A 25206-nucleotide genomic window follows, 5' to 3' on the forward strand; every position below is an offset into this window, starting at 1 on the left:
ACCCTTGGAGTCTGTCCCACCGCCGCGCCGGGGACAAGTTTGGACTCCGAGATTACTGTCCGACATAAGTCTCAGGTTTGGTTTGAGCAGCATCATTCTAGTTTCTCCTGGCGAACCCTCATGGTCGCAGGCTGCACCTTCTACTCTGAACCTCTGCAGATTCAATATTTACTTATTTATTTTCAAAGGCTGACTTATGTTTGTTAAATTACAGTAAATAAAGTTGGTTTAAATGGACGTGTAGGTTATATGAATATGGATTTACCATTCACCTCGTCCTCGTGATCGCCAGCAAGTACCCTCTCGATTAGAGCAAGCTCGTTATAGTCGATCTCTGCACGGTTACTGTTGGGACCTTCACAAATTCACACAGCCTTTCCTCAAGGGCCCTCCAGGCTGGAGCCTGACAGGGTTGTGCCTTAGTCCATTGAACTATTGGAGCAGCTTCAACGAACTAAGGCGAGGGAGTTTTTTTTTATGACAGCCTGCAGGGAGGAGAGGAAAGGGCGGCCAAGGTGTGTCCATGGTGTGCCCATTCCTGTTCGGGGAGGCCTCCCGGGCCAGGGCATCACGTGTTCTCGCCGAGTGTAGGATTAAAAAAGGCGCAGGCAAGAATGTCACAGGATAAAATGTCTTATTTTTCAGAGTAAGAATAAATGGCACATTACTACTACTACTACTACTACTACCAATACTACTACTACCACTACTACTACTACTACTACTACTACTACTACTACTACTACTACTACTACTACTACTACTACTACTACTACTATTACTACTACTACCTCTACTACTGCTACTACTAGTATTCGAGTTCTTTTCTTCAGAGCATCAGATATCCCACTATAACAACTTTATTTTCTCTTGTGCCATTAATTTCCTTTTCTAAAATGTGTGATACTTTTCATTGAGACTTTTCTTGTCCCATTTACTTATGTGCCATTTGTTTCTGGTACCAGTATTTCCGAGTGACGTCCTCAGTAAGATCCGGGTGTGTATTGCAGCCCTCGCCTGTTTCCACGGCCCGCACGACCGTATATATGCACCGGCCTTGGCAAGCACCACCCCGAGGCGCTAGTCGACGCAGGCCGTCACGCCGCGTCGCCTCCCTCCCACCAGGAATGATCTTGCTCGTGTTAGGGGTACAGTTGTTCGTCCTGCAGAAGTCTCAGGTGCAGACGGCGACTTAGCCTACTTTTTCCTACTTTCTGAATGACGTCTTTTAACGGAAGATTGACCATATATGAACACTAAACCTGCCCAGACACTACCACCCCTGCCCTACCTGTAAATACTACACACACACACACACACACACACACACACACACCAATGGGGAAAAAAAGTCAACCTTAAAGCTAGACGAAAAAAAAAAAAAGGTTGGATATACGAAAAGTCAACAACGTTAGTGGCGTCGTTGTGCTGCGGAGAGGATCCTGGAAGCCGAGCAAGCTGGAAAAAGTGAACCCAAACAAGTGTTTTTGTGAGGGCGTGGTGAGGCAAGGCTGCCCGCCCGTCCTCCTCCGCCCGGCCCTACTGAAGCTAGCCGCACGGGGACTCTGTAACAGGATTCCTTTTGGAAGTTTAACACAAATTTAACCACCTTCCCGATTACTTGCACGCCCCCTAACCTTTTTGCAGAGCCTCAATGACGCATTTTCCACCGCAGTTTACAGCTCTATCCGCAGAGGCCTGAAGGGTGCTCGGCTAGTTAGTCTCATAGCAGGACTGCTTATTGGGTCTGAACAAAATGGTGTATAGTACGGTTTTAGTAGTGTCTTGTTTTTATTAGGAAGCCGCTGACAGCAAATGATCGAAGCAGCAAGGCCAGGCGTGCCGGGTGTAAACAGTGGAAGCGGTTTGCCTCCCGTTAAGATAATGTGAACAAAATGAACCAGTTTTTGTCGGCCTCTTTTTTCCTAAACCTTAAGAACTTTTGCCTTCAATGAATGCTGTGGGATGCGTCACTAGTCAGTCGAGAAAAGCCTTGAATGTAACGATAAGCGTCACCAGAGAGCGTCGGACGCAGGCGGCCGTCACAAGCAAGGCTGACAAAAACTGACGGCCGCCGCTGCTGACGGTGCCGCTGCGTCACGGAGAAAAAGATGTGTGGAACGTGTTGGTAGTCCTGACTAGAGTCCCTTGATAGAGTACCGACATAGGCGGCCGTGTGTATAAGGCTGCTGGGCGCCATTATTGGTCCCTCGATCACCGTGCTAACTTTGAACTGGTACCAGAAACAACATTTTTCCTAATTTTGGAGCGGACACGGCTGCTTTTTAATGTAGCAATGCCTTGCTGCCTGGCTTCCGGTTGTAGTAACAGGCCGGAGTGGGAATACAAAGTTTATAAATGCCCTGCAAGTCCGCTGAGGAGACAGAGTTTTGCTAACAAAGACAGTCTTCTTGGGAGGAAACCATCTCGTTGATCAGGTTTATGCCAGATATGCAATGTGTGTGTGTTCTGCTATAATAAATGCCCTCCCTTTGTACTGTCTATGAAGATTATTGTGAGAGATAATGCTACAAGGGCTGAAACAGTCGTTCACCTCACTGTCATGAGAGGTCCAGACATCGTTGTTGATGAGGGAAACTGTAAAGGTTGTGCTAATCGTGTGTCGTTGGGGACAAGACCCACAGTGTGAAGTTGTGAGCGCCTGTGTTGTTTAGTTTTCTCCGTGCCATGCCTTCACGTTTAGCTGAGGGCTTAGCTCAGTAGTCAAGAGACATGCTGGTCGGAGATCGTCGGGGGGCGCTGCCTGGGTTGGTGCGCCAGACGTCTTGGGCGTAGCCATCGAATGGCCTTGAAATACGCGGCGTCTCCAGGTGTTCCATTTTTTTGCATGTATGATTCGTAAAGCGGAGCTAGATTTGGCTGATTCTGAGAAGAAACGGCAGCCGTAAACACAGATTAAACACACACACACACACACACACACACACACACACACACACACACACACACAGTGTTGAGTTAGTCAGCTGTCATGGCAACTTCAGATTAGTCTCATCTTGTTCTTGGCTAGACAAGTTAGCCGCTGGCAGCCTGTTGGTCTAATAAGTTGTCCAATAGTAATACAAGAATACCTAACACTTCTCAGCAACGGCTCCACCAACCTTCCAGTACAAGCTGTGGTGTCATCTGCCATCCCGTATCGTAAGACATCCCATCCTTAACTTAGCATCACAGAACCCAAAATTTACTATCATAGAATAACTAAGTGAAGCATCTAAGTGAAAAAAAAAAGTTCCAAAGAGGACCTAATAAGCGATGCAAAGCGTCCCCTCCCCTGGGGGGGGGGGACAGATCCCGACAAGCAGTCGACAAAAGACACGGTACCGTTTTGAAATACATGTATGTATTCAGGATGGGATGTCTCACGATACCCGGATGTCTCATGACACCACACCAGCAACACACCGGGACATCAACACCCCCCCGGTATGGCTGGGCCAGCGTGGCACCGCCTGTTTGTTAAACATGAGCCGAGGCCAACAAAACATCTCCAGCTACTCAAGTCGTCGTAGGTGCGACTTGCAGGGAACATTGAAGATCTCCTCGGTGGATGCAGTTCTTTAATGACTGAAAGCGTCTTTTTATCAAAAGGAAAAAAAAAAAAAGTATTCTTGTTCATAACTGACAACCTCACTACAGCTGCGAGATAAGACGAGCTCCCTTGCATACACTGGGCGTGCTGGTTAGGTTCCCTCAACTGATTTGCAAGCACGACACATGCTCGGCGGCTGCAATCACAACAGACTCGGCGGGGGGCCGAGTTGCTGTTGATAGGGTCAGATAGAACTAAAGGATTTATAATTTATCATGCAGCACAACACGCCACGTGTCAAAAAGCTGACAGAACCGGTTACTACCTGACTCGCCTAATAACAAGGCAGAGTCAGCCTCGACGAAGTTAGTGAACTGTCCCTGTGTCGTTGAGTGGTAACAAGACGGAAGCATCCCTGCTGCACTCCACTCCACCCTGGTAAAGGAAAGAATCCAAACGGAATCATTACTAACAACGGTCATGTTACTAAGGTTCCGTTGTTGTCCTTGACAGTAGGTACGTAATTACAAGGTCGTGTGTGACTTGAGCATGTTTAAAGATTGTGTTCCTCCGTGGAGGGACCATGGGCCTTAGGCGCGGTCAGACAAGCTAGCTTCTCTGGAATTTACCACCGAAATTCCCTCCCAACAATTTTCTGCAGTGAATACATCCTCAAGTTTGGCCACACGGAGGACTGCTGCACTCTGGGAAATATCAGTTGAACAGAAGCAAAACAAACAGTGTATCCAAGCGTTGTAGCGGTTGCTTTGTAGTATTGGCTTAAGAAAAAGAAAGTGATGAAAAAAAAGAAGCACCTGTTGATTCGTAATAGGCTGGCTCGGAGACAAAAGAAAGTGTGTGTTACAGGTTGCTACGAGAACTTAGCAGTGAAACCCAGACACCATGAGGCTGTGGCTTCGCTTGGACAAGACTCAGGTCCAAGACTACTCAACCTGGTTACTCCAGTTATACAGAAGCAGGACACACTTATGCGATCGTAATGGAATAAACACCCGGATAGTCACTGAACCGATCAGCTAACACGCTCCTCATCTTGTGACCACAATTTGCCGACATCAAGAAAATAACTGACATGTTGGTTGCAGAGATTTTGAGCAGGATTTTGCGGAATTTCCCGTGAAATGCATTCGACAATCTCGGCACAAAGTTCCCTAGAAATTATCTTGTGTGCCCGCGCCTTCAGTCGGCCCATGAAGAGGGGACCGACTGACCGACCCAGAGGCTGACGCCGCCAAAGTCGGTCGGTGGACGGGACTGGCGTGTCTGTGGTGTGTACGCGACCACCATTTTGTGTCACGTGCAGATACAGCACTAATAATTGTACAAGGAGGCCGCCAAGCTAAGTTAGTCTTCCACCTCGCCTCGGACCACGTATTCAGAGCCTTGACATTCATAGTCACTCGAGATTGAAAAGAGTTATTTTCGAATACGCATTAGTTTCCAGCGTCTTAATCAAAGAGCGGCACTGGTTACAATTATCAACCATAATGATTCGCGATTGCATGCCTGCAGTAATCAGTGCTCGAGCCAGGTTAAAATAGTCCACCAATATTTCAACCCCCGCGTAGAAAACCGAACGGCGTGGGGGGAAACTCCTTCATAGAATCAAGTGGAACATTTATATTAACCAGATTTCCAACTTCATGCTCAAGTATCTTCAGCTCGGTAAAATGCAACAAGTCACTCCATTCCGGAGCGCCAAGACAGCGGCGGCGGCGGCGGCAGCAGCAGCAGCAGCAGCAGCAGCAGCAGGGGTCAGGCGGCGCGGGGCAGCGATGCGGGACCCCTGATTAATCGTTTATTATTTATTTACTATTTAGGTTTTCCCCCTGATAGCTACATTAAATAGTTTGCCTGCAATGCGCAAGCGTAGGTATCCTCATCTCCCTCATGTGCTTCATCCTGGCGATTTTTTTTTTTATCAATAGTATCGTTACCCTGAATGGTTCCAGTCTGTACTGCACACACTACTTAATTCAGGAGTCATTCGTCAACATTCATGGACTGAGAAGGAAAATGTTCAGGTAAAAAACAATTAGGCAATATATATATATTTATTAGGTTAAAAAATAGTCTGCCTACTCTAGGTACTCTTGATCCAAGGAAAATCCAGGTCACAGTTCAGTCTGTAAAATAAGGTAAATTAAATCAGAACAATACAGTGACTAGCGGAGAGGAGTGAGGAGGCGGCTGAGGGTGAAGAAAATGCAATGTATATCCATCATGGAAACTCGAAACTTATCAACACAATTCAGAGTAGGAAGAGAAGGTATGGTTTAGTTTCGAGAATGAAAATGACAGTATTAAACGAATAAAACATACCTGTCTTTCTCATTTTAGCTTAATATCTTGCAGCTTTGAACGGAAGGCCGGCGGCCGCCATGGACTCGTCGAAACTCAGATCTGCAAAAATAAATCAAGAACATGAAACTCAGATCTGCAAAAATAAATCAAGAACATGAAAACAATATAGTCTTAGAAAATTTGATTAAGAAACGCATGGAAACATTGCACACGACTTGCCTTACCTTTAAAAGGGTTAGAAAGAGTCTTCTGGAACTCTCTGTGTACTTCACGATCATTTATTATCATTGACGTGTGAACCAATGCTGTGAGGAGGGTTTGCTTGCATTTTTGGTTCTTTAGGCATCGGTCAACGTCGCCTTCTTCAAATTCATGCTCTGAATTCATCATAACACCGCCGAATACAGACATCGCCGTCTTGTCCCTCAAAGCACGCAGCATCCTGGGCAAAGCCGTTAGGTCGCTCAAATCACGTTGCTTCATAGATTCCCTCCTTCCAGTGAAGAGCGCAGCAATTCTCTCAAGCGGCAAACCAAGTTTTCCGGGGTCCCCAGCGATCACGGCAGCTAGTTTGTGAGCCATCTTCATCGCTTGGTTATAATTTGTGGGAATAAGAGCGGCAAACATCCGGAGGGAAGGCTTCCTTGCCGGGACGTAGGGCGTGAACCAGTGGGGGAGGACCGAGCGAGTGGGGATTATAGAGTCCAGTAAAGACTCGAAAAGCTCCGACAGTGTCTCCGATCCCTCGTCCTTCATTAGCTCCACGCCTGCTTCCTCGAGATGAGACACTACCAACCTAATTCTGCCGGTAGCAAGCCCCAGGGCTACTTGCAATTCGTCATGCTTTACTTTATTACTAGTTATAGTCAAAATGTCGTGGACCAATGTAACTGCTTTAGAGAGACTTTTCATATCAATAATCAGGCCCTCGGTGCCGTCCTCGTGTTCCTGTAACGTGCGTTCGGCCAGACCTTCGATATCCGAGAGAAGAGACACTGCGTAATGGAGGGCTGCCATGTCCCAGTAGTAACTTAGAGACGGGAAGGGAGAATTATTGTATTCCTCAGGAATTCCTCGCTTAACAACATATCTGTAGCTATCCTGGAACTCACGAGCCACCTTTTGAAATTCTGTCCTTTTCTCGATATTCAATGCAGTCTTCATATGCTCGGCAGTTATTTTTGATATCAAGACCATGTCGGCAATTGCAGCGTACAGTTGATCACTGGCCTTAACAAACTCCGTCTCTGTGCCTGAAACTGGGAATGGTCCTTCGAAATACCGAGCCAAGACAGCATCCTTGAAATTCACAGCCATTTTAAATACATGTTTTAGCATCACTAAATTCGTACTCAAGGACTCTGTGATCACGCTGAACAATTCGTTATTGAAGTTCTTGAACACTTCTCTATCAGCAAGCAAAACAGTCCTTACATATGCCTCCGACAAGTGTCCTGCCGTTGCGGCTGCCACCCCCACGCCATGCAGCAGACCCTTCGTAACCGAGCAAGTGGCAAGGCCAGCATGCTTTAAGTTGGTCTTGTCACATGGGTCAAAGAATCCCTTATTGTCCTCGATGGAGCCAATCGGGGTACCCAAAATGGTTTCAAGTACTACTGAACGATTCTTAGTCTCTAAGAAACAGGAAAGTACAGAAGCTTTATAGACCAGAGGCACAACAACCTCCCGAAGACTGTGATCCTTCCATCCTTTCGCCGCCACCACCAAGTTCATATAATTTGTACTGAAATCGTAGTTTTGGTACGGCAACTCTGCCAGTTTTTCATTTATTTCGTCGCTTCCTTCATCCTGTGAAACATTGTCCAATGACTCCGTAACGGGAAGGTCCTTCAGTAGTTCTTCCATAGCACGTTCTTGTGCAGCCCTAGTTTGTTCCATATTGCGGATATGCTTTTCCAACGCCTGTGTTTGTGCAGCACTCCCCTGTCCAGACTTTGACTTCATTCTTTCCAAAGTGAATGCCTGCGTAGCCCTGACGCGGGAATAGGTTTTCTTCAATTCTTTCACTTCTTTTTCAGGAAGACCTCCTGCAGCAGCCTTTCTTAGGGAAAGCTTGTTTATTAATTTCAGCAGAGGATTTTCTTCCGAACTTTCCTTTTCTGCCATTTTCATCATTAATAATTCCATGGGATTTCCCTCACCCGGCTTCATTGGAGGAAGCTTGCTCATTAATTCTAGCATAGGATTCCCTCCTGCACCCTTTCCTTGGGCCATCATTTTCATTAACGATTCCATAGGATTTCCTTCATTTATTTCGTCGTTTCGTTCATCCTGTGGAACTTTGTCCAATGACTCCGTAACGTGTAGGTCCTTCAGTAGTTCTTCCATAGCACGTTCTTGAGCAGCCCTAGTTTGTTCCATATTGCGGATATGCTTTTCCAACGCCTGTGTTTGTGCAGCACTCCCCTGTCCAGACTTTGACTTCATTCTTTCCAAAGTGAATGCCTGCGTAGCCCTGACGCGGGAATAGGTTTTCTTCAATTCTTTCACTTCTTTTTCAGGAAGACCTCCTTCAGCAGCCTTTCTTAGGGAAAGCTTGTTTATTAATTTCAGCAGAGGATTTTCTTCCGAACTTTCTTCTTCTCCCATTTTCATCATTAAAAATTCCATGGGATTTCCTTCACCCGGCTTCATTGGAGGAAGCTTGCTCATTAATTCTAGCATAGGATTCCCTCCTGCACCCTTTCCTTGGGCCATCATTTTCATTAACGATTCCATAGGATTTCCTTCATTTATTTCGTCGTTTCGTTCATCCTGTGGAACATTGTCCAATGACTCCGTAACGTGAAGGTCCTTCAGTAGTTCGTCCATAGCACGTTCTTGAGCAGCCCTAGTTTGTTCCATATTGCTGATATGCTTTTCCAACGCCTGTGTTTGTGCAGCACTCCCCTGTCCAGACTTTGACTTCATTCTTTCCAAAGTGAATGCCTGCGTAGTCCTGACGCGGGAATAGGTTTTCTTCAATTCTTCCACTTCTTTTTCAGGAAGACCTCCTTCAGCAACCTTTCTTAGGGAAAGCTTGTTTATTAATTTCAGCAGAGGATTTTCTTCCGAACTTTCCTCTTCTGCCATTTTCGTCATTAATAACTCCATGGGATTTCCTTCACCCGGCTTCATTGGAGGAAGCTTGCTCATTAATTCTAGCATAGGATTCCCTCCTGCACCCTTTCCTTGGGCCATCACTTTCATTAACGATTCCATTGGATTTCCTTCATTAGGCTTCATTGGAGGAAGCTTGCTCATTAATTCTAGCATAGGATTCCCTCCTGCACCCTTTCCTTGGGCCATCACTTTCATTAACGATTCCAAAGGATTTCCTTCATTTATTTCGTCGTTTCGTTCATCCTGTGGAACGTTGTCCAATGACTCCGTAACGTGAAGGTCCTTCAGTAGTTCTTCCATAGCACGTTCTTGTGCAGCCCTAGTTTGTTCCATATTGCTGATATGCTTTTCCAACGCCTGTGTTTGTGCAGCACTCCCCTGTCCAGACTTTGACTTCATTCTTTCCAAAGTGAATGCCTGCGTAGCCCTGACGCGGGAATAGGTTTTCTTCAATTCTCTCACTTCTTTTTCAGGAAGACCTCCTTCAGCAGCCTTTCTTTGGGAAAGCTTGTTTATTTTTTCTAGCAAGGGATTTTCTTCTGTAGTTTCTTCTTCTGCCATTTTCATCATTAACAACTCCATGGGATTTCCTTCACCCGGCTTCATTGGTGGAAGCTTGCTCATAAATTCTAACACAGGATTCCCTTCTGCAGCCTTTTCTTGAGACATTTTCATTAATTCTTCCATAGGATTTCCTTCACCCGGCTTCATTGGAGGAAGCTTGCTCATTAATTCTAGCATAGGATTCCCTCCTGCACCCTTTCCTTGGGCCATCATTTTCATTAACGATTCCATAGGATTTCCTTCATTTATTTCGTCGTTTCGTTCATCCTGTGGAACGTTGTCCAATGACTCCGTAACGTGTAGGTCCTTCAGTAGTTCTTCCATAGCACGTTCTTGAGCAGCCCTAGTTTGTTCCATATTGCGGATATGCTTTTCCAACGCCTGTGTTTGTGCAGCACTCCCCTGTCCAGACTTTGACTTCATTCTTTCTAAAGTGAATGCCTGCGTAGCCCTGGCGCGGGAATAGGTTTTCTTCAATTCTTTCACTTCTTTTTCAGGAAGACCTCCTTCAGCAGCCTTTCTTAGGGAAAGCTTGTTTATTAATTTCAGCAGAGGATTTTCTTCCGAACTTTCCTCTTCTGCCATTTTCATCATTAATAATTCCATGGGATTTCCCTCACCCGGCTTCATTGGAGGAAGCTTGCTCATTAATTCTAGCATAGGATTCCCTCCTGCACCCTTTCCTTGGGCCATCATTTTCATTAACGATTCCATAGGATTTCCTTCATTTATTTCGTCGTTTCGTTCATCCTGTGGAACTTTGTCCAATGACTCCGTAACGTGTAGGTCCTTCAGTAGTTCTTCCATAGCACGTTCTTGAGCAGCCCTAGTTTGTTCCATATTGCGGATATGCTTTTCCAACGCCTGTGTTTGTGCAGCACTCCCCTGTCCAGACTTTGACTTCATTCTTTCCAAAGTGAATGCCTGCGTAGCCCTGACGCGGGAATAGGTTTTCTTCAATTCTTTCACTTCTTTTTCAGGAAGACCTCCTTCAGCAGCCTTTCTTAGGGAAAGCTTGTTTATTAATTTCAGCAGAGGATTTTCTTCCGAACTTTCCTCTTCTCCCATTTTCATCATTAAAAATTCCATGGGATTTCCTTCACCCGGCTTCATTGGAGGAAGCTTGCTCATTAATTCTAGCATAGGATTCCCTCCTGCACCCTTTCCTTGGGCCATCATTTTCATTAACGATTCCATAGGATTTCCTTCATTTATTTCGTCGTTTCGTTCATCCTGTGGAACGTTGTCCAATGACTCCGTAACGTGAAGGTCCTTCAGTAGTTCTTCCATAGCACGTTCTTGTGCAGCCCTAGTTTGTTCCATATTGCTGATATGCTTTTCCAACGCCTGTGTTTGTGCAGCACTCCCCTGTCCAGACTTTGACTTCATTCTTTCCAAAGTGAATGCCTGCGTAGCCCTGACGCGGGAATAGGTTTTCTTCAATTCTCTCACTTCTTTTTCAGGAAGACCTCCTTCAGCAGCCTTTCTTTGGGAAAGCTTGTTTATTTTTTCTAGCAAGGGATTTTCTTCTGTAGTTTCTTCTTCTGCCATTTTCATCATTAACAACTCCATGGGATTTCCTTCACCCGGCTTCATTGGTGGAAGCTTGCTCATAAATTCTAACACAGGATTCCCTTCTGCAGCCTTTTCTTGAGACATTATTTTCATTAATTCTTCCATAGGATTTCCTTCACCCGGCTTCATTGGAGGAAGCTTGCTCATTAATTCTAGCATAGGATTCCCTCCTGCACCCTTTCCTTGGGCCATCATTTTCATTAACGATTCCATAGGATTTCCTTCATTTATTTCGTCGTTTCGTTCATCCTGTGGAACGTTGTCCAATGACTCCGTAACGTGTAGGTCCTTCAGTAGTTCTTCCATAGCACGTTCTTGAGCAGCCCTAGTTTGTTCCATATTGCGGATATGCTTTTCCAACGCCTGTGTTTGTGCAGCACTCCCCTGTCCAGACTTTGACTTCATTCTTTCCAAAGTGAATGCCTGCGTAGCCCTGACGCGGGAATAGGTTTTCTTCAATTCTTTCACTTCTTTTTCAGGAAGACCTCCTTCAGCAGCCTTTCTTAGGGAAAGCTTGTTTATTAATTTCAGCAGAGGATTTTCTTCCGAACTTTCCTCTTCTCCCATTTTCATCATTAAAAATTCCATGGGATTTCCTTCACCCGGCTTCATTGGAGGAAGCTTGCTCATTAATTCTAGCATAGGATTCCCTCCTGCACCCTTTCCTTGGGCCATCATTTTCATTAACGATTCCATAGGATTTCCTTCATTTATTTCGTCGTTTCGTTCATCCTGTGGAACGTTGTCCAATGACTCCGTAACGTGAAGGTCCTTCAGTAGTTCTTCCATAGCACGTTCTTGTGCAGCCCTAGTTTGTTCCATATTGCTGATATGCTTTTCCAACGCCTGTGTTTGTGCAGCACTCCCCTGTCCAGACTTTGACTTCATTCTTTCCAAAGTGAATGCCTGCGTAGCCCTGACGCGGGAATAGGTTTTCTTCAATTCTCTCACTTCTTTTTCAGGAAGACCTCCTTCAGCAGCCTTTCTTAGGGAAAGCTTGTTTATTTTTTCTAGCAAGGGATTTTCTTCTGTAGTTTCTTCTTCTGCCATTTTCATCATTAACAACTCCATGGGATTTCCTTCACCCGGCTTCATTGGTGGAAGCTTGCTCATAAATTCTAACACAGGATTCCCTTCTGCAGCCTTTTCTTGAGACATTATTTTCATTAATTCTTCCATAGGATTTCCTTCACCCGGCTTCATTGGAGGAAGCTTGCTCATTAATTCTAGCATAGGATTCCCTCCTGCACCCTTTCCTTGGGCCATCATTTTCATTAACGATTCCATAGGATTTCCTTCATTTATTTCGTCGTTTCGTTCATCCTGTGGAACGTTGTCCAATGACTCCGTAACGTGTAGGTCCTTCAGTAGTTCTTCCATAGCACGTTCTTGAGCAGCCCTAGTTTGTTCCATATTGCGGATATGCTTTTCCAACGCCTGTGTTTGTGCAGCACTCCCCTGTCCAGACTTTGACTTCATTCTTTCCAAAGTGAATGCCTGCGTAGCCCTGACGCGGGAATAGGTTTTCTTCAATTCTTTCACTTCTTTTTCAGGAAGACCTCCTTCAGCAGCCTTTCTTAGGGAAAGCTTGTTTATTAATTTCAGCAAAGGATTTTCTTCCGAACTTTCCTCTTCTCCCATTTTCATCATTAAAAATTCCATGGGATTTCCTTCACCCGGCTTCATTGGAGGAAGCTTGCTCATTAATTCTAGCATAGGATTCCCTCCTGCACCCTTTCCTTGGGCCATCATTTTCATTAACGATTCCATAGGATTTCCTTCATTTATTTCGTCGTTTCGTTCATCCTGTGGAACGTTGTCCAAGGACTCCGTAACGTGTAGGTCCTTCAGTAGTTCTTCCATAGCACGTTCTTGAGCAGCCCTAGTTTGTTCCATATTGCGGATATGCTTTTCCAACGCCTGTGTTTGTGCAGTACTCCCCTGTCCAGACTTTGACTTCATTCTTTCTAAAGTGAATGCCTGCGTAGCCCTGACGCGGGAATAGGTTTTCTTCAATTCTTTCACTTCTTTTTCAGGAAGACCTCCTTCAGCAGCCTTTCGTAGGGAAAGCTTGTTTATTAATTTCAGCAGAGGATTTTCTTCCGAACTTTCCTCTTCTGCCATTTTCATCATTAATAACTCCATGGGATTTCCTTCACCCGGCTTCATTGGAGGAAGCTTGCTCATTAATTCTAGCATAAATGTTACATCTCCTCCTGCACCCTTTTCTTGGGCCATCTTTTTCATTAACGATTCCATGGGATTTCCTTCATTAGGCTTCATTGGAGGAAGCTTGCTCATAAATTCAAACACAGGATTCCCTTCTGCAGCCTTTTCTTGAGACATTATTTTCATTAATTCTTCCATAGGATTTCCTTCACCCGGCTTCATTGGTGGAAGCTTACTCATAAATTCTAACACAGGATTCCCTTCTGCAGCCTTTTCTTGAGACATTATTTTCATTAATTCTTCCATAGGATTTCCTTCACCCGGCTTCATTGGAGGAAGCTTGCTCATTAATTCTAGCATAGGATTCACTCCTGCACCCTTTCCTTGGGCCATCATTTTCATTAACGATTCCATAGGATTTCCTTCATTTATTTCGTCGTTTCGTTCATCCTGTGGAACGTTGTCCAAGGACTCCGTAACGTGTAGGTCCTTCAGTAGTTCTTCCATAGCACGTTCTTGAGCAGCCCTAGTTTGCTCCATATTGCGGATATGCTTTTCCAACGCCTGTGTTTGTGCAGCACTCCCCTGTCCAGACTTTGACTTCATTCTTTCCAAAGTGAATGCCTGCGTAGCCCTGGCGCGGGAATAGGTTTTCTTCAATTCTTTCACTTCTTTTTCAGGAAGACCTCCTTCAGCAGCCTTTCTTAGGGAAAGCTTGTTTATTAATTTCAGCAGAGGATTTTCTTCCGAACTTTCCTCTTCTGCCATTTTCATCATTAATAAGTCCATGGGATTTCCTTCACCCGGCTTCATTGGAGGAAGCTTGCTCATTAATTCTAGCATAAATGTTACATCTCCTCCTGCACCCTTTTCTTGGGCCATCTTTTTCATTAACGATTCCATGGGATTTCCTTCATCAGGCTTCATTGGTGGAGGCTTGCTCATTAATTCCGGCATAGGATTCCCTCCTGCACCCTTTCCTTGGGCCATCACTTTCATTAACGATTCCAAAGGATTTCCTTCATTTATTTCGTCGTTTCGTTCATCCTGTGGAACGTTGTCCAATGACTCCGTAACGTGAAGGTCCTTCAGTAGTTCTTCCATAGCACGTTCTTGAGCAGCCCTAGTTTGTTCCATATTGCTGATATGCTTTTCCAACGCCTGTGTTTGTGCAGCACTCCCCTGTCCAGACTTTGACTTCATTCTTTCCAAAGTGAATGCCTGCGTAGCCCTGACGCGGGAATAGGTTTTCTTCAATTCTTCCACTTCTTTTTCAGGAAGACCTCCTTCAGAAGCCTTTCTTAGGGAAAGCTTGTTTATCAATTTCAGCAGAGGATTTTCTTCCGAACTTTCCTCTTCTGCCATTTTCATCATTAATAAGTCCATGGGATTTCCTTCACCCGGCTTCATTGGAGGAAGCTTGCTCATTAATTCTAGCATAAATGTTACATCTCCTCCTGCATCCTTTTCTTGGGCCATCTTTTTCATTAACGATTCCATGGGATTTCCTTCATTAGGCTTCATTGGTGGAAGCTTGCTCATAAATTCTAACACAGGATTCCCTTCTGCAGCCTTTTCTTGAGACATTATTTTCATTAATTCTTCCATAGGATTTCCTTCACCCGGCTTCATTGGAGGAAGCTTGCTCATTAATTCTAGCATAGGATTCACTCCTGCACCCTTTCCTTGGGCCATCATTTTCATTAACGATTCCATAGGATTTCCTTCATTTATTTCGTCGCTTCCTTCATCCTGTGCAACTTTGTCCAATGACTCCGTAACGTGTAGGTCCTTCAGTAGTTCGTCCATAGCACGTTCTTGAGCAGCCCTAGTTTGTTCCATATTGCGGATATGCTTTTCCAACGCCTGTGTTTGTGCAGCACTCCCCTGTCCAGACTTTGACTTCATTCTTTCCAAAGTGAATGCCTGCGTAGCCCTGACGCGGGAATAGGTTTTCTTCAATTCTTCCACTTCTTTTTCAGGAAGACCTCCTTCAGCAGCCTTTCTTAGGGAAAGCTTGTTTATTAATTTCAGCAGAGGATTTTCTTCCGAACTTTCCTCTTCTGCCATTTTCATCATTAATAACTCCATGGGATTTCCTTCACCCGGCTTCATTGGAGGAAGCTTGCTCATTAATTCTAGCATAGATGTTACATCTCCTCCTGCACCCTTTTCTTGGGCCATCTTTTTCATTAACGATTCCACGGGATTTCCTTCATTAGGCTTTATTGGAGGAAGCTTGCTCATTAATTCTAGCATAGGATTCACTCCTGCACCCTTTCCTTGGGCCATCACTTTCATTAACGATTCCAAAGGATTTCCTTCATTTATTTCGTCGTTTCGTTCATCCTGTGGAACGTTGTCCAATGACTCCGTAACGTGAAGGTCCTTCAGTAGTTCTTCCATAGCACGTTCTTGTGCAGCCCTAGTTTGTTCCATATTGCTGATATGCTTTTCCAACGCCTGTGTTTGTGCAGCACTCCCCTGTCCAGACTTTGACTTCATTCTTTCCAAAGTGAATGCCTGCGTAGCCCTGACGCGGGAATAGGTTTTCTTCAATTCTCTCACTTCTTTTTCAGGAAGACCTCCTTCAGCAGCCTTTCTTAGGGAAAGCTTGTTTATTTTTTCTAGCAAGGGATTTTCTTCTGTAGTTTCTTCTGCCATTTTCATCATTAACAACTCCATGGGATTTCCTTCACCCGGCTTCATTGGTGGAAGCTTGCTCATAAATTCTAACACAGGATTCCCTTCTGCAGCCTTTTCTTGAGACATTATTTTCATTAATTCTTCCATAGGATTTCCTTCACCCGGCTTCATTGGAGGAAGCTTGCTCATTAATTCTAGCATAGGATTCACTCCTGCACCCTTTCCTTGGGCCATCATTTCCATTAACGATTCCATAGGATTTCCTTCATTTATTTCGTCGCTTCCTTCATCCTGTGGAACATTGTCCAATGACTCCGTAACGTGTAGGTCCTTCAGTAGTTCTTCCATAGCACGTTCTTGAGCAGCCCTAGTTTGTTCCATATTGCGGATATGCTTTTCCAACGCCTGTGTTTGTGCAGCACTCCCCTGTCCAGACTTTGACTTCATTCTTTCCAAAGTGAATGCCTGCGTAGCCCTGACGCGGGAATATGTTTTCTTCAATTCTCTCACTTCTTTTTCAGGAAGACTTCCTTCAGCAGCCTTTCTTTTGGAAAGCTTTTTTATTTTTTCTAGCAAGGGATTTTCTTCTGAACTTTCTTCTTCTGCCATTTTCATCATTAACAACTCCATGGGATTTCCTTCACCCGGCTTCATTGGTGGAAGCTTGCTCATAAATTCTAGCACAGGATTCCCTTCTGCAGCCTTTTCTTGAGACATTATTTTCATTAATTCTTCCATAGGATTTCCTTCGTCAGGCTTCATTGGTGGAAGCTTGCTCATTAATTCTAGCATTGGATTCCCTCCTGCACCCTTTCCTTGGGCCATCATTTTCATTAATTCTTCCATCGGATTTACTTCACCTGCCTTTAGTAGCGAGAGTCTGGCCTTCAATAATTCATCCAAATCAGGTCCTCCTGCAGCCTTGCCTGCAGGGTTCTTCTCCTCAGGCACAGATTCCTCCGCACCCCCCCGAGGGACCAGCACCACGACCGTCACACTCAGCATGTACCACAGGACAGACATTGTCCCGAGGGCCACTTGCTTCGGCCTCCTGCAAAGATTTTGATAAAATACATTACCTGGGGCAGAAATCACATAACCTAGTCTCCATATGATTTACTACATCTAAAAATTCTTCTTAACACATTAGTTGGGTCAAATCACATAACCTCGTCTCCATATCACATGCTACATCTAAAAAGTATAACCAGTCACATACCCTAACGGTGTATCATAACACACCACTTAAGAAAAATAACATTCCACACAACGACACTCACCGTCTCAGAGGCTTCCGGAGGAATGACAACACCTGCCTCCAGCCCTCACACTATGCCTTCACCTTGCCTACACGGGCGCCACCTCGCGAGGAAATAAGGAAAAGACGACGTGGCAGCGCCCCTCGGCCATTTACTGTATCATTTTAGTGATTCATGAAGCTTCATTGGATGTGTTATGTACAGAAAATTCAAAGCAATAAAATTGGCTTTCACTTGGTTCTGCCGGTGATTCGGGGCTCTGCTGTTGTGTTGTGTGGCACGCGCGATCGACCACTCTCAAACGCTGCGTCAGTGTGTAAAAGTTATTGTTTTCTTCGTCATTTTTCATATGCTCTGTGCGTATTCCTGTGATTTTTGGTCAGTATTATTTGTATTTAACAATACATTTAATATTTCAGTTTCTTGTAATTTAGTTCGGATTCGGTTTCGTTGTTTCCATGCTTCAAACCCCACTCGTTGCTTATCATTTATGTGTTTGTATCACCTACTATGCGTTTCATGCGCCATGAAACACAGTTTTTCGAATATAACATTTTAACAAAGCGTCGGACAAGGATGGTATTTTGAAAGACGATGATTGAGACCCCGACCTAATTGGCAAAAATAGGCTTAGGTGCCAAATGTGGATGATTACGGCACTTGTAGGAGTAACTTTAAGGTAAACTTCACTAAAATATACAGGCACGGGTAGCGAGGCTACGTGCCGTCATCACGTATGCACCGCCTCTCCTTCGTGACGTCAATGTGACGTTTTACGGTGAAGTAGTAGTAATCACTGACTCAACTGGTTGTTGTTCTCTCTCTCTCTCTCTCTCTCTCTCTCTCTCTCTCTCTCTCTCTCTCTCTCTCTCTCTCTCTCTCTCTCTCTCATACACACACACACACACACACACACACTAGTCCAGCCCTATACATAGGGATGATGCTCATTTGAAATTATTATATATTTGCGAAAAAGTTTTACTCGCAGGAAATTACTTATCCTTTGCATGGAAATACGGTCTTTGGTACAACATGCTGTAGGTATATAACATTGTGCAGCGGCTGAACTATTGTTGCTGTGTGTGTGTGTGTGTGTGTGTGTGTGTGTGTGTGTGTGAGAGTGAGTGAAAGAGAGAACAACCAGTTGAGTCAGTGATTACTACTACTTCACCGTAAAACGTCACATTGACGTCACGAAGGAGAGGCGGTGCATACGTGGTGACGGCACGTAGCCTCGCTACCCGTGCCTGTATATTTTAGTGAAGTTTACCTTAAAGTTACTCCTACAAGTGCCGTAATCATCCACATTTGGCACCTAAGCCTATTTTTGCCAATTAGGTCGGGGTCTCAATCATCGTCTTCCAAAATACCATCCGTGTCCGACGCTTTGTTAAAATGTTATATTCGAAAAACTGTGTTTCATGGCGCATGAAACGCATAGTAGCTTACCTTAAGAGGTTGTAATATATTTATACTAGACTTAATAATCTGCAGGTCTACTCCACTCATTTGAGGGCAGTTTTCCCGCAGGTATGATCATTTAAAAATCACTTGTCAGGCGTTCACAATTGTCCGTCGTCATCCTCATTTTACAAGTGGCATCATTGTAAATTTTAGTAACTACTGAGTTATTTTTTCTTTTTGAACCATTTGTAAGCTTCTTTCCCTTTGCTATGTGGTGTGGCGGGTCGTTGTGCTGAAGCATTTACAACCGAAGCAATGGTTTGGTGCTGTAGTGTAACGTAAGTGGCTGTTAGCACTAAAATGCTAACTTCGTCGTGCATGCGCGTGACACACACACACACACACGATAAGCAAAGCCTACTTTTCCTTCCAAATATATTAACTGAAAAAAAGGATCGATATTATTTTATTATTTCTGAATGCAGGCCCATTGCGCCATTATTCTCTCTCAGGGGCACTGGTGCTCTGCCCCAGCACTTGGTGGCGTGTTCTCAGTTTGACAGAAGTCGTTGCGAGTATCAAAGACTAGCCGAGGAAGACGTAATAATTTAGTTTAGATTTTTTCACGTACTTAGTATTGTTTTGACAGGTTGTTCAATCTGTCGTGTGTTATGGAAGCCATGCGTTAAGTCCTCCTCTATACAGTAATGAAAGCAGTTCAAGGGCAAAGCAAACAAACCAAGAATCCCGCTAAACGCCGCTCCTGTAGAATAATAAAGAATGGAGGGCGTAAAAGAAGAGTCGATTCCGGACGGAGAGGTGTCGAATATTGTGTTCAGGACTCTTAAGACTCGTTTTTTTTAACATATCTTCTTTTATACTAATATGGGATTCAGAGCCAGCGTTACACTGTTTTTCGGCATTAACTTTTTGCTAAAGTGTCGGATAAAGACGATAGTTTGTCAGCATATGTTTTACACCGCTAACTAATTTTCAACACCATGCTTGAGTACCTATGTTTAATGATTAAGGTACTCATATAAGTAAAATAAGTATGCGGAAGCCAGAGCCGTCTCAATCTTCAGTTAAGGGTTCACCACCGAGATGTGTTTTTTGAGGCTACGACGCGAACACTAACAGGTGACTTGGTATTCGTATCGTACCCGAGAGTTCACTGTTGTCAACACTGGCGAGCATGTTCTGCAGTTCTTGTGCGACTGGTTTCGTGCTTCGGCTTGTCGCTCTGTTTAGAAGTGAGAAGACCCGTGGCAGGACCTACGAAAGCTTGAATAGGTAGGCTGATCGTAGAGCCTATTGTGGGTGAGGATGACGCCCCAACATCCATCTCCACAACCTCCCCTACCAGTTTTTTCTTTCATATTTTGCTGAATGATAATTTAAGGGACTTTATCAACGCCTTCCTGGTTAACCTCTTCTCTACCGCCGGTCCGAAATGTGTACCCCCGGCCACATAAAAAAAAAAAAAAGTTTCCTTCGCAAACATCATTTAATATGGGTTTTATGAAACAAAGGTTTCTAATACGGAGGTTTGAGTGTTTCGTGGTATACGAATTGGCACCTGCACCCAGCCTAAATCTAACGACTCATGTCTAGTGAAAAAAAACCCGGTATAATGTCAATTGATCTGTCTCAATTACGATAAAAAAACAGCAAGTAATGCCAACAATGATGTCATTGTTGGCAGAGGTGGAGTCTGGTTATGAATAGCCAATTATGTCACTTTGGGCGGAGGCTCACGACGTCAGAGTCCGCGTCACGTATTCCACCATTGAACCCACCACGGTGAGGGTAGCGGCTGTGGAATCGCCTGCTTATTTTACACCTTTGATTAACTGAATGATCGACATTCGGTACTAAAGCATATTGGCGATAATTAGGTAGGTGTGTAAAACATACCCTGGCAAAATGTCATCTTCATCCCACGCTTTGTTAAAAAGTTATTGACGAAAAACAGTGTAACGTTGATTCTGAATTTCATAGTAATCGCAAAAAGATAGTGTTTTTACATGTCCTTGCTTCAGTGTTTCGTGTGGTGACGAATGAATCTCTCTCGTCAGAATACACATTGGCAGTAGCCGGCCGGAGCAATGACACCGCGATCCAACTCCGTCGCACAGTTTCAGAATATTTCACTGTCAAGTCACCCAGATGGTCGGAGGCTCGCCTTACAGCTAAGTTTTTTTTATTTTTTTTAAAGTCCTAGCATCACCAAGGTCATCTCCCTTCAATTTAAAGTTTCCGCCGCTCAGCCTGAATGTTTTATTGGTCATATTGTTTGGTCACACACTTACATAAAGTTCCTCATAACCAGAAGTCAACATCCCTTCCATCGAAAAAAAAATTCCCATAGCAACGCCGTGAACTACTCGCTGCTGCTCTCCCCTCGTGCCTTTGGCCCACTACATGGCCGCTGGCGTCATTCTCCTTTACAAGTCTTCCGGTGTACTTAAATCAGTGGCTTTATATCCCTCCCCCCAACACCCCTTTTAGTTCATCCTGCTTGGCCATCATTGTTATCACGCGAACTCTATAGAAAAGACTGTTGAGGCGGGAGTAGCGCCAAGCAGGAGGTGTAGGGCAGCGATCTGAATGGTTAGTTTCTTTTGCTTACATCTAAGTAATAGAGTATATAGAATTTTTAACTATCAATTCATAGTGTATGAATGGGGTATCATAGCCAAGTGTTTCAAGTTGGTGTAAAAGAACCCCCATGTTTAAAGTATATTGACGCATTTGTATAATTATATAACAGCCATGAATAAACTATCCAGCCAAGTTTAAAGACCGTATTTTCCCAGGGCGTGATTTCTGAGTTAGAAAGTACAGATCAAAGTAAATTTTATTAGCCAGCTACATACATCTGACTAGCACTATTGTAAACACATGGTATAGTACAGACTTGGGGAGTGTCGTAACATACAGAAAACCGGACAACGCCAACAATTAAGGCAAAGCACATAAAGTCGTCTCACCAGCTACTTCCAAGCAAAAACTCTGCCATGTCCCTATTTCCTAAACCCCTCAGGTAGCGACGTACCACTTCCTCATACGCCAACTCCTCCACCTCGTGTAAAGTGGTCGGGACCCCCATGAGGTTCAGGTCATGCAGGGTAGCAGGTAGTGGTAGAGTCCCCAGTAGAGGCAGCTTGATTGGAGGTAACCTGCCAACCAACGGACTAAATTTCAAGTACTTCTTTGATTCGATAAGACCACGTTTAGCCAAAATCATGGCCGCTTTTATGTCGCCGGCTGAGTGTTTTTTAAGTATATTTGCAAACAAATCGTCGATTTCGTAGGCGTCGCCCCCTTTGGAAGCCTTCAACCTAAATAACAAGGTGACTGCGTAGTCCATGGCCCTGGCATCCCAGTACCGCGTGATTGACGGATACGCAGAACCCTTGCTGTCTCGTTCTAAATGATTTACGAGAATCTTATCATAATTACGTGAGAACATATTTGTGAAGATTATAAACTTTTCTCGAACGGCACCCACCACTTTTCTCATTATCTCGAAACCTACATTAACGATTTTAATTAGAACAGGGTTTAATCCTCTGTAAATATCGTCGGCAGCCCTGACCAATCTCGCTGAACTACCCCTTCCCTTCGTGTACCTCAGCCGCAGGATGTCCCTGAACCTGTACACGCTGTTCATAACGGAAGACAAAGGCATTGCGAAGGATGGCAGGAATTCTTTCCAAATCTTTTCAATCCAACCAGTGAGGAACATAACAAAATCCTCAGAGTCCTGCTCAGTGTAAAACTGGAGACGTGTTTCTGTCATTGCCTCCATTGATATGGCCGCCAAAGTGTACATCGAAAAGACCAACTCCTTCACTGCTATTTCACGCGCCTCCTCCTCAGTAAGACACTCGCCATGGTGATGAGTTTCCTTCCATAACGGTGGCGGCACACAGTCTCCCGACTTCACTTTAATGTAGTCCTCAATAGTTCTCCTGGTTATGGAGTTGAATTTGGCCTTATCGTCGCTCTTATGTATGGCGACCTTGCTGCACAAAACTTCCAATAAGTACACGATGATCACATCCAGATTCCAAGGGTCCCTTCCGTCGTGAGACTTCATCATGTCGACATAACTCCCGTTGAGGTGATTGTCAAGACTGAAGTCGCGGCTCCTGGCGGTGGACTGTGTCTGCACTACCTGCACGATGCTGCCCGCCCACACCAGCGCCAACAACCACAGCGCGCCGCCCATCCTGTAAAAATATAAAAATAAAAACCACCTACACTGCAGCACCACGACCGAACTCCTCCACAGCAACAAATTTTAGACATGAGCACAACACATAGGACGTCAGTGTCTACATATATTCATGTTACTAATATTTATAAACATTTAACCAAACGCGACTTTCAAATTCCGACCTTTTCAAGATCCGCGCGGAATGAGTGTGTTTGCACGATACAGCACCTCAGCAAATGGTGTTATGGGTTAGGACTGCGCGTGAATTTAGCTCCACCTTCGGCTTCCTTGTCCCGGAAAAATCTCGGACTGCGGCTCGGGGCGAATCGGATCCTGTCGATTGTGTGTTGACGATGGAAAGACTGATGACGGTTGTTATCTGCCGAACTTGTTGGGATGGAAACTCTGCGCACACTTACCAACTTTAGGTTTATGCGTGTACCAGTAATACTAATGATAATGATATTACCGATAAAAATATTGTAATTAAAGAATACTACTACTAATAATAATACTAATACTAATACTAATACTACCAATAATAATGATAGTAATAATAATATACGGTTTACTTAAGGGAGAGTCTGCCATGCATCTGAAAATATACAGATATACAAAACGAACATTTACAAAGTGAAAAACAGCCAGTGCGTGTGTGTGTGTGTGTGTGTGTGTGTGTGTGTGTGTGAAAGGTTTGTGTTGAACTTCGAACTTATCTGAGTCGGGCTGTGGTATAATGAATCTCTCTCTCTCTCTCTCTCTCTCTCTCTCAGACGGTCCTTCATCCCTGTCTTGCTTTTCTTCATCTTGCTTTCTTCTCTTTCAATTCCTCCATTTACTCTCCCCCTCCTCCTCCTCCTCCTCCTCCTCCTCCTTCTTCTTCTTCCTCCATTCTTCTTTCTTCCCTTCCAACATTAATCTTCCTGACTGTCCATCCGTGTCTCTTTCCCTTTTTCCTTTCCTCTTTATTTCTTTTTCCCTTGTTCTAGCTCTGTTCGTTCCTTCCTGCAGCCATTCTCTCTCTCTCTCTCTCTCTCTCTCTCTCTCTCTCTCTCTCTCTCTCTCTCTCTCTCTCTCTCTCTCTCTCTCTCTCTCTCTCTCTCTCTCTCTCTCTCTCTCTCTCTCTCTCTCTCTCTCTCTCTCTTCCGCTTCTTTTGTGTGTCTTTTCTCTTTCTCTCTCTCTCCTTTTGCCTTTGTGAGAAGTTTCCATCGTTTTCTTTGGCACAGGAGCGAGAGAGAGAGAGAGAGAGAGAGAGTGCCGAAGCTCATTGTTAGGAAAGAACAGGGAGGCGTAAAATTCTCTCTCTCTCTCTCTCTCTCTCTCTCTCTCTCTCTCTCTCTCTCTCTCTCTCTCTCTCTCTCTCATTTCCCCTTTCTAACCCTTTCTCCTTCCCATTCCTCCTTTTCCTTTCCCTTCCACATGTACTTCTCTTGTCAATTCCTCTTCCCTACTCCTCCCCTTCCTTTCCTCCCCTGTCACGCCTTATCTCCCCCCTTGGACTTCCTTCCCAATCCTCTTGACTTCCATCGAGAGAAATATGAGACAGTTTCCCCTCCAAAAAAGAAAATTCGAAATGTTTCCTCGCTTTTTCTGTGTTGCCAAGCGATAAAGAAAACGTACTGGAATTGCTTGAGAAGTATTGCGAAAAGGAGGAAAAAAAAATGAACGTGAGAGCCAGAGAGAGAGAGAGAGAGAGAGAGAGAGAGAGAGAGAGAGAGGAGGGGGGGAAGACATAATGATAATATATCGTGTAAATTCAAACAAAAATAGTGCGAGAAATTATGAGAGTGGAAAATGGGAAAAAATAATAACATCGGAAGGAGACTGAATTAAATTAGAACGGAACTTAATCTTGATCAAATAAAAGGAGGAGGAGGAGGAGGAGGAGGAGGAGAGTAGGAAGCTGAAATGAAAAAATGCACTCGACTAATAATAAATGAAGCACAAGCATTGAAGGATGAAGCGCCTCGAGATGAGTGTGTTTGCCGAAGAGAGAGAATGGGTCAGGGTGAATATAAAATGATGACGCAATTAATGGATTTTTCGAGTGCACAGCGAGGAGGAGGAGGAGGAGGAGGAAAACAAAGAGGAGAGAGAAGGATTTCGTGGTGGCCTAACGTTGACTGGAAAGAACGATGAAAGAGGTTAATGAAGAGAACGTAAAGAAGGAGGAGGAGGAGGAGGAGGAAAGAGGGCAAGAGCAACTACGAGAAGCGGGAGGAGAAAGACGAGGAGAAGGAAGAGGAGGAGGAGGAGGAGGAGGAGGAGGAGGAAAGAAAGTGAAAGAGGGCAAGAGTGTCTATGAGGGCGGGAGAAGAACATGGAGGAAGATAAAGGGGAAGAGGAAGACGAGTAGGAG

The 25206-nt window shown here is 44.5% G+C and overlaps 2 protein-coding genes and 1 long non-coding RNA gene across 28 annotated transcripts; 1 reads left to right on the plus strand and 2 right to left on the minus strand.

Moving 5' to 3' along the window:
• Window positions 1–5614: 5614 nt before the first annotated feature.
• On the minus strand, window positions 5615–16978 carry LOC127009222 (uncharacterized). Of its 4 annotated transcripts, XM_050882079.1 has the most exons (5): window positions 15298–16978; window positions 12109–13182; window positions 6103–7923; window positions 5897–5977; window positions 5615–5700 (listed from the first exon to the last, which is right to left on the minus strand). In XM_050882079.1, the coding sequence occupies exons 1-4, from the start codon at window positions 16976–16978 to the stop codon at window positions 5916–5918; spliced, it is 4638 nt and encodes a 1545-aa protein (XP_050738036.1). In that variant the 3' UTR covers window positions 5615–5700; window positions 5897–5915. The 4 variants fall into 4 exon arrangements, with proteins under 4 accessions (XP_050738036.1, XP_050738038.1, XP_050738037.1 ...); XM_050882081.1 differs by lacking the exon at window positions 12109–13182; XM_050882080.1 differs by lacking the exon at window positions 12109–13182 and having other exon boundaries at window positions 6103–8406.
• LOC127009224 (uncharacterized) lies at window positions 7590–16431 on the plus strand. 23 transcript variants are annotated; one of them, XR_007761717.1, is made up of 4 exons: window positions 8221–8369; window positions 8853–13145; window positions 13959–15694; window positions 16283–16431. It is a non-coding gene; the product is annotated as an uncharacterized LOC127009224 (long non-coding RNA). The 23 variants fall into 23 exon arrangements; XR_007761733.1 differs by having other exon boundaries at window positions 13959–14392; XR_007761727.1 differs by having other exon boundaries at window positions 13959–15097; window positions 16283–16371.
• Window positions 16979–21467: 4489 nt separating the features above from the next.
• Window positions 21468–23185, minus strand: LOC127009225 (uncharacterized). The gene is made up of 2 exons (XM_050882083.1): window positions 23029–23185; window positions 21468–22859 (listed from the first exon to the last, which is right to left on the minus strand). The coding sequence occupies exon 2, from the start codon at window positions 22856–22858 to the stop codon at window positions 21611–21613; it is 1248 nt and encodes a 415-aa protein (XP_050738040.1). The 5' UTR covers window position 22859; window positions 23029–23185; the 3' UTR covers window positions 21468–21610.
• Between the last annotated feature and the right edge of the window lie 2021 nt (window positions 23186–25206).

Source organism: Eriocheir sinensis, chromosome 40 (assembly GCF_024679095.1).
Source record: "Eriocheir sinensis breed Jianghai 21 chromosome 40, ASM2467909v1, whole genome shotgun sequence".
In the NCBI taxonomy this organism is placed as follows: Eukaryota; Metazoa; Arthropoda; class Malacostraca; order Decapoda; family Varunidae; genus Eriocheir; species Eriocheir sinensis.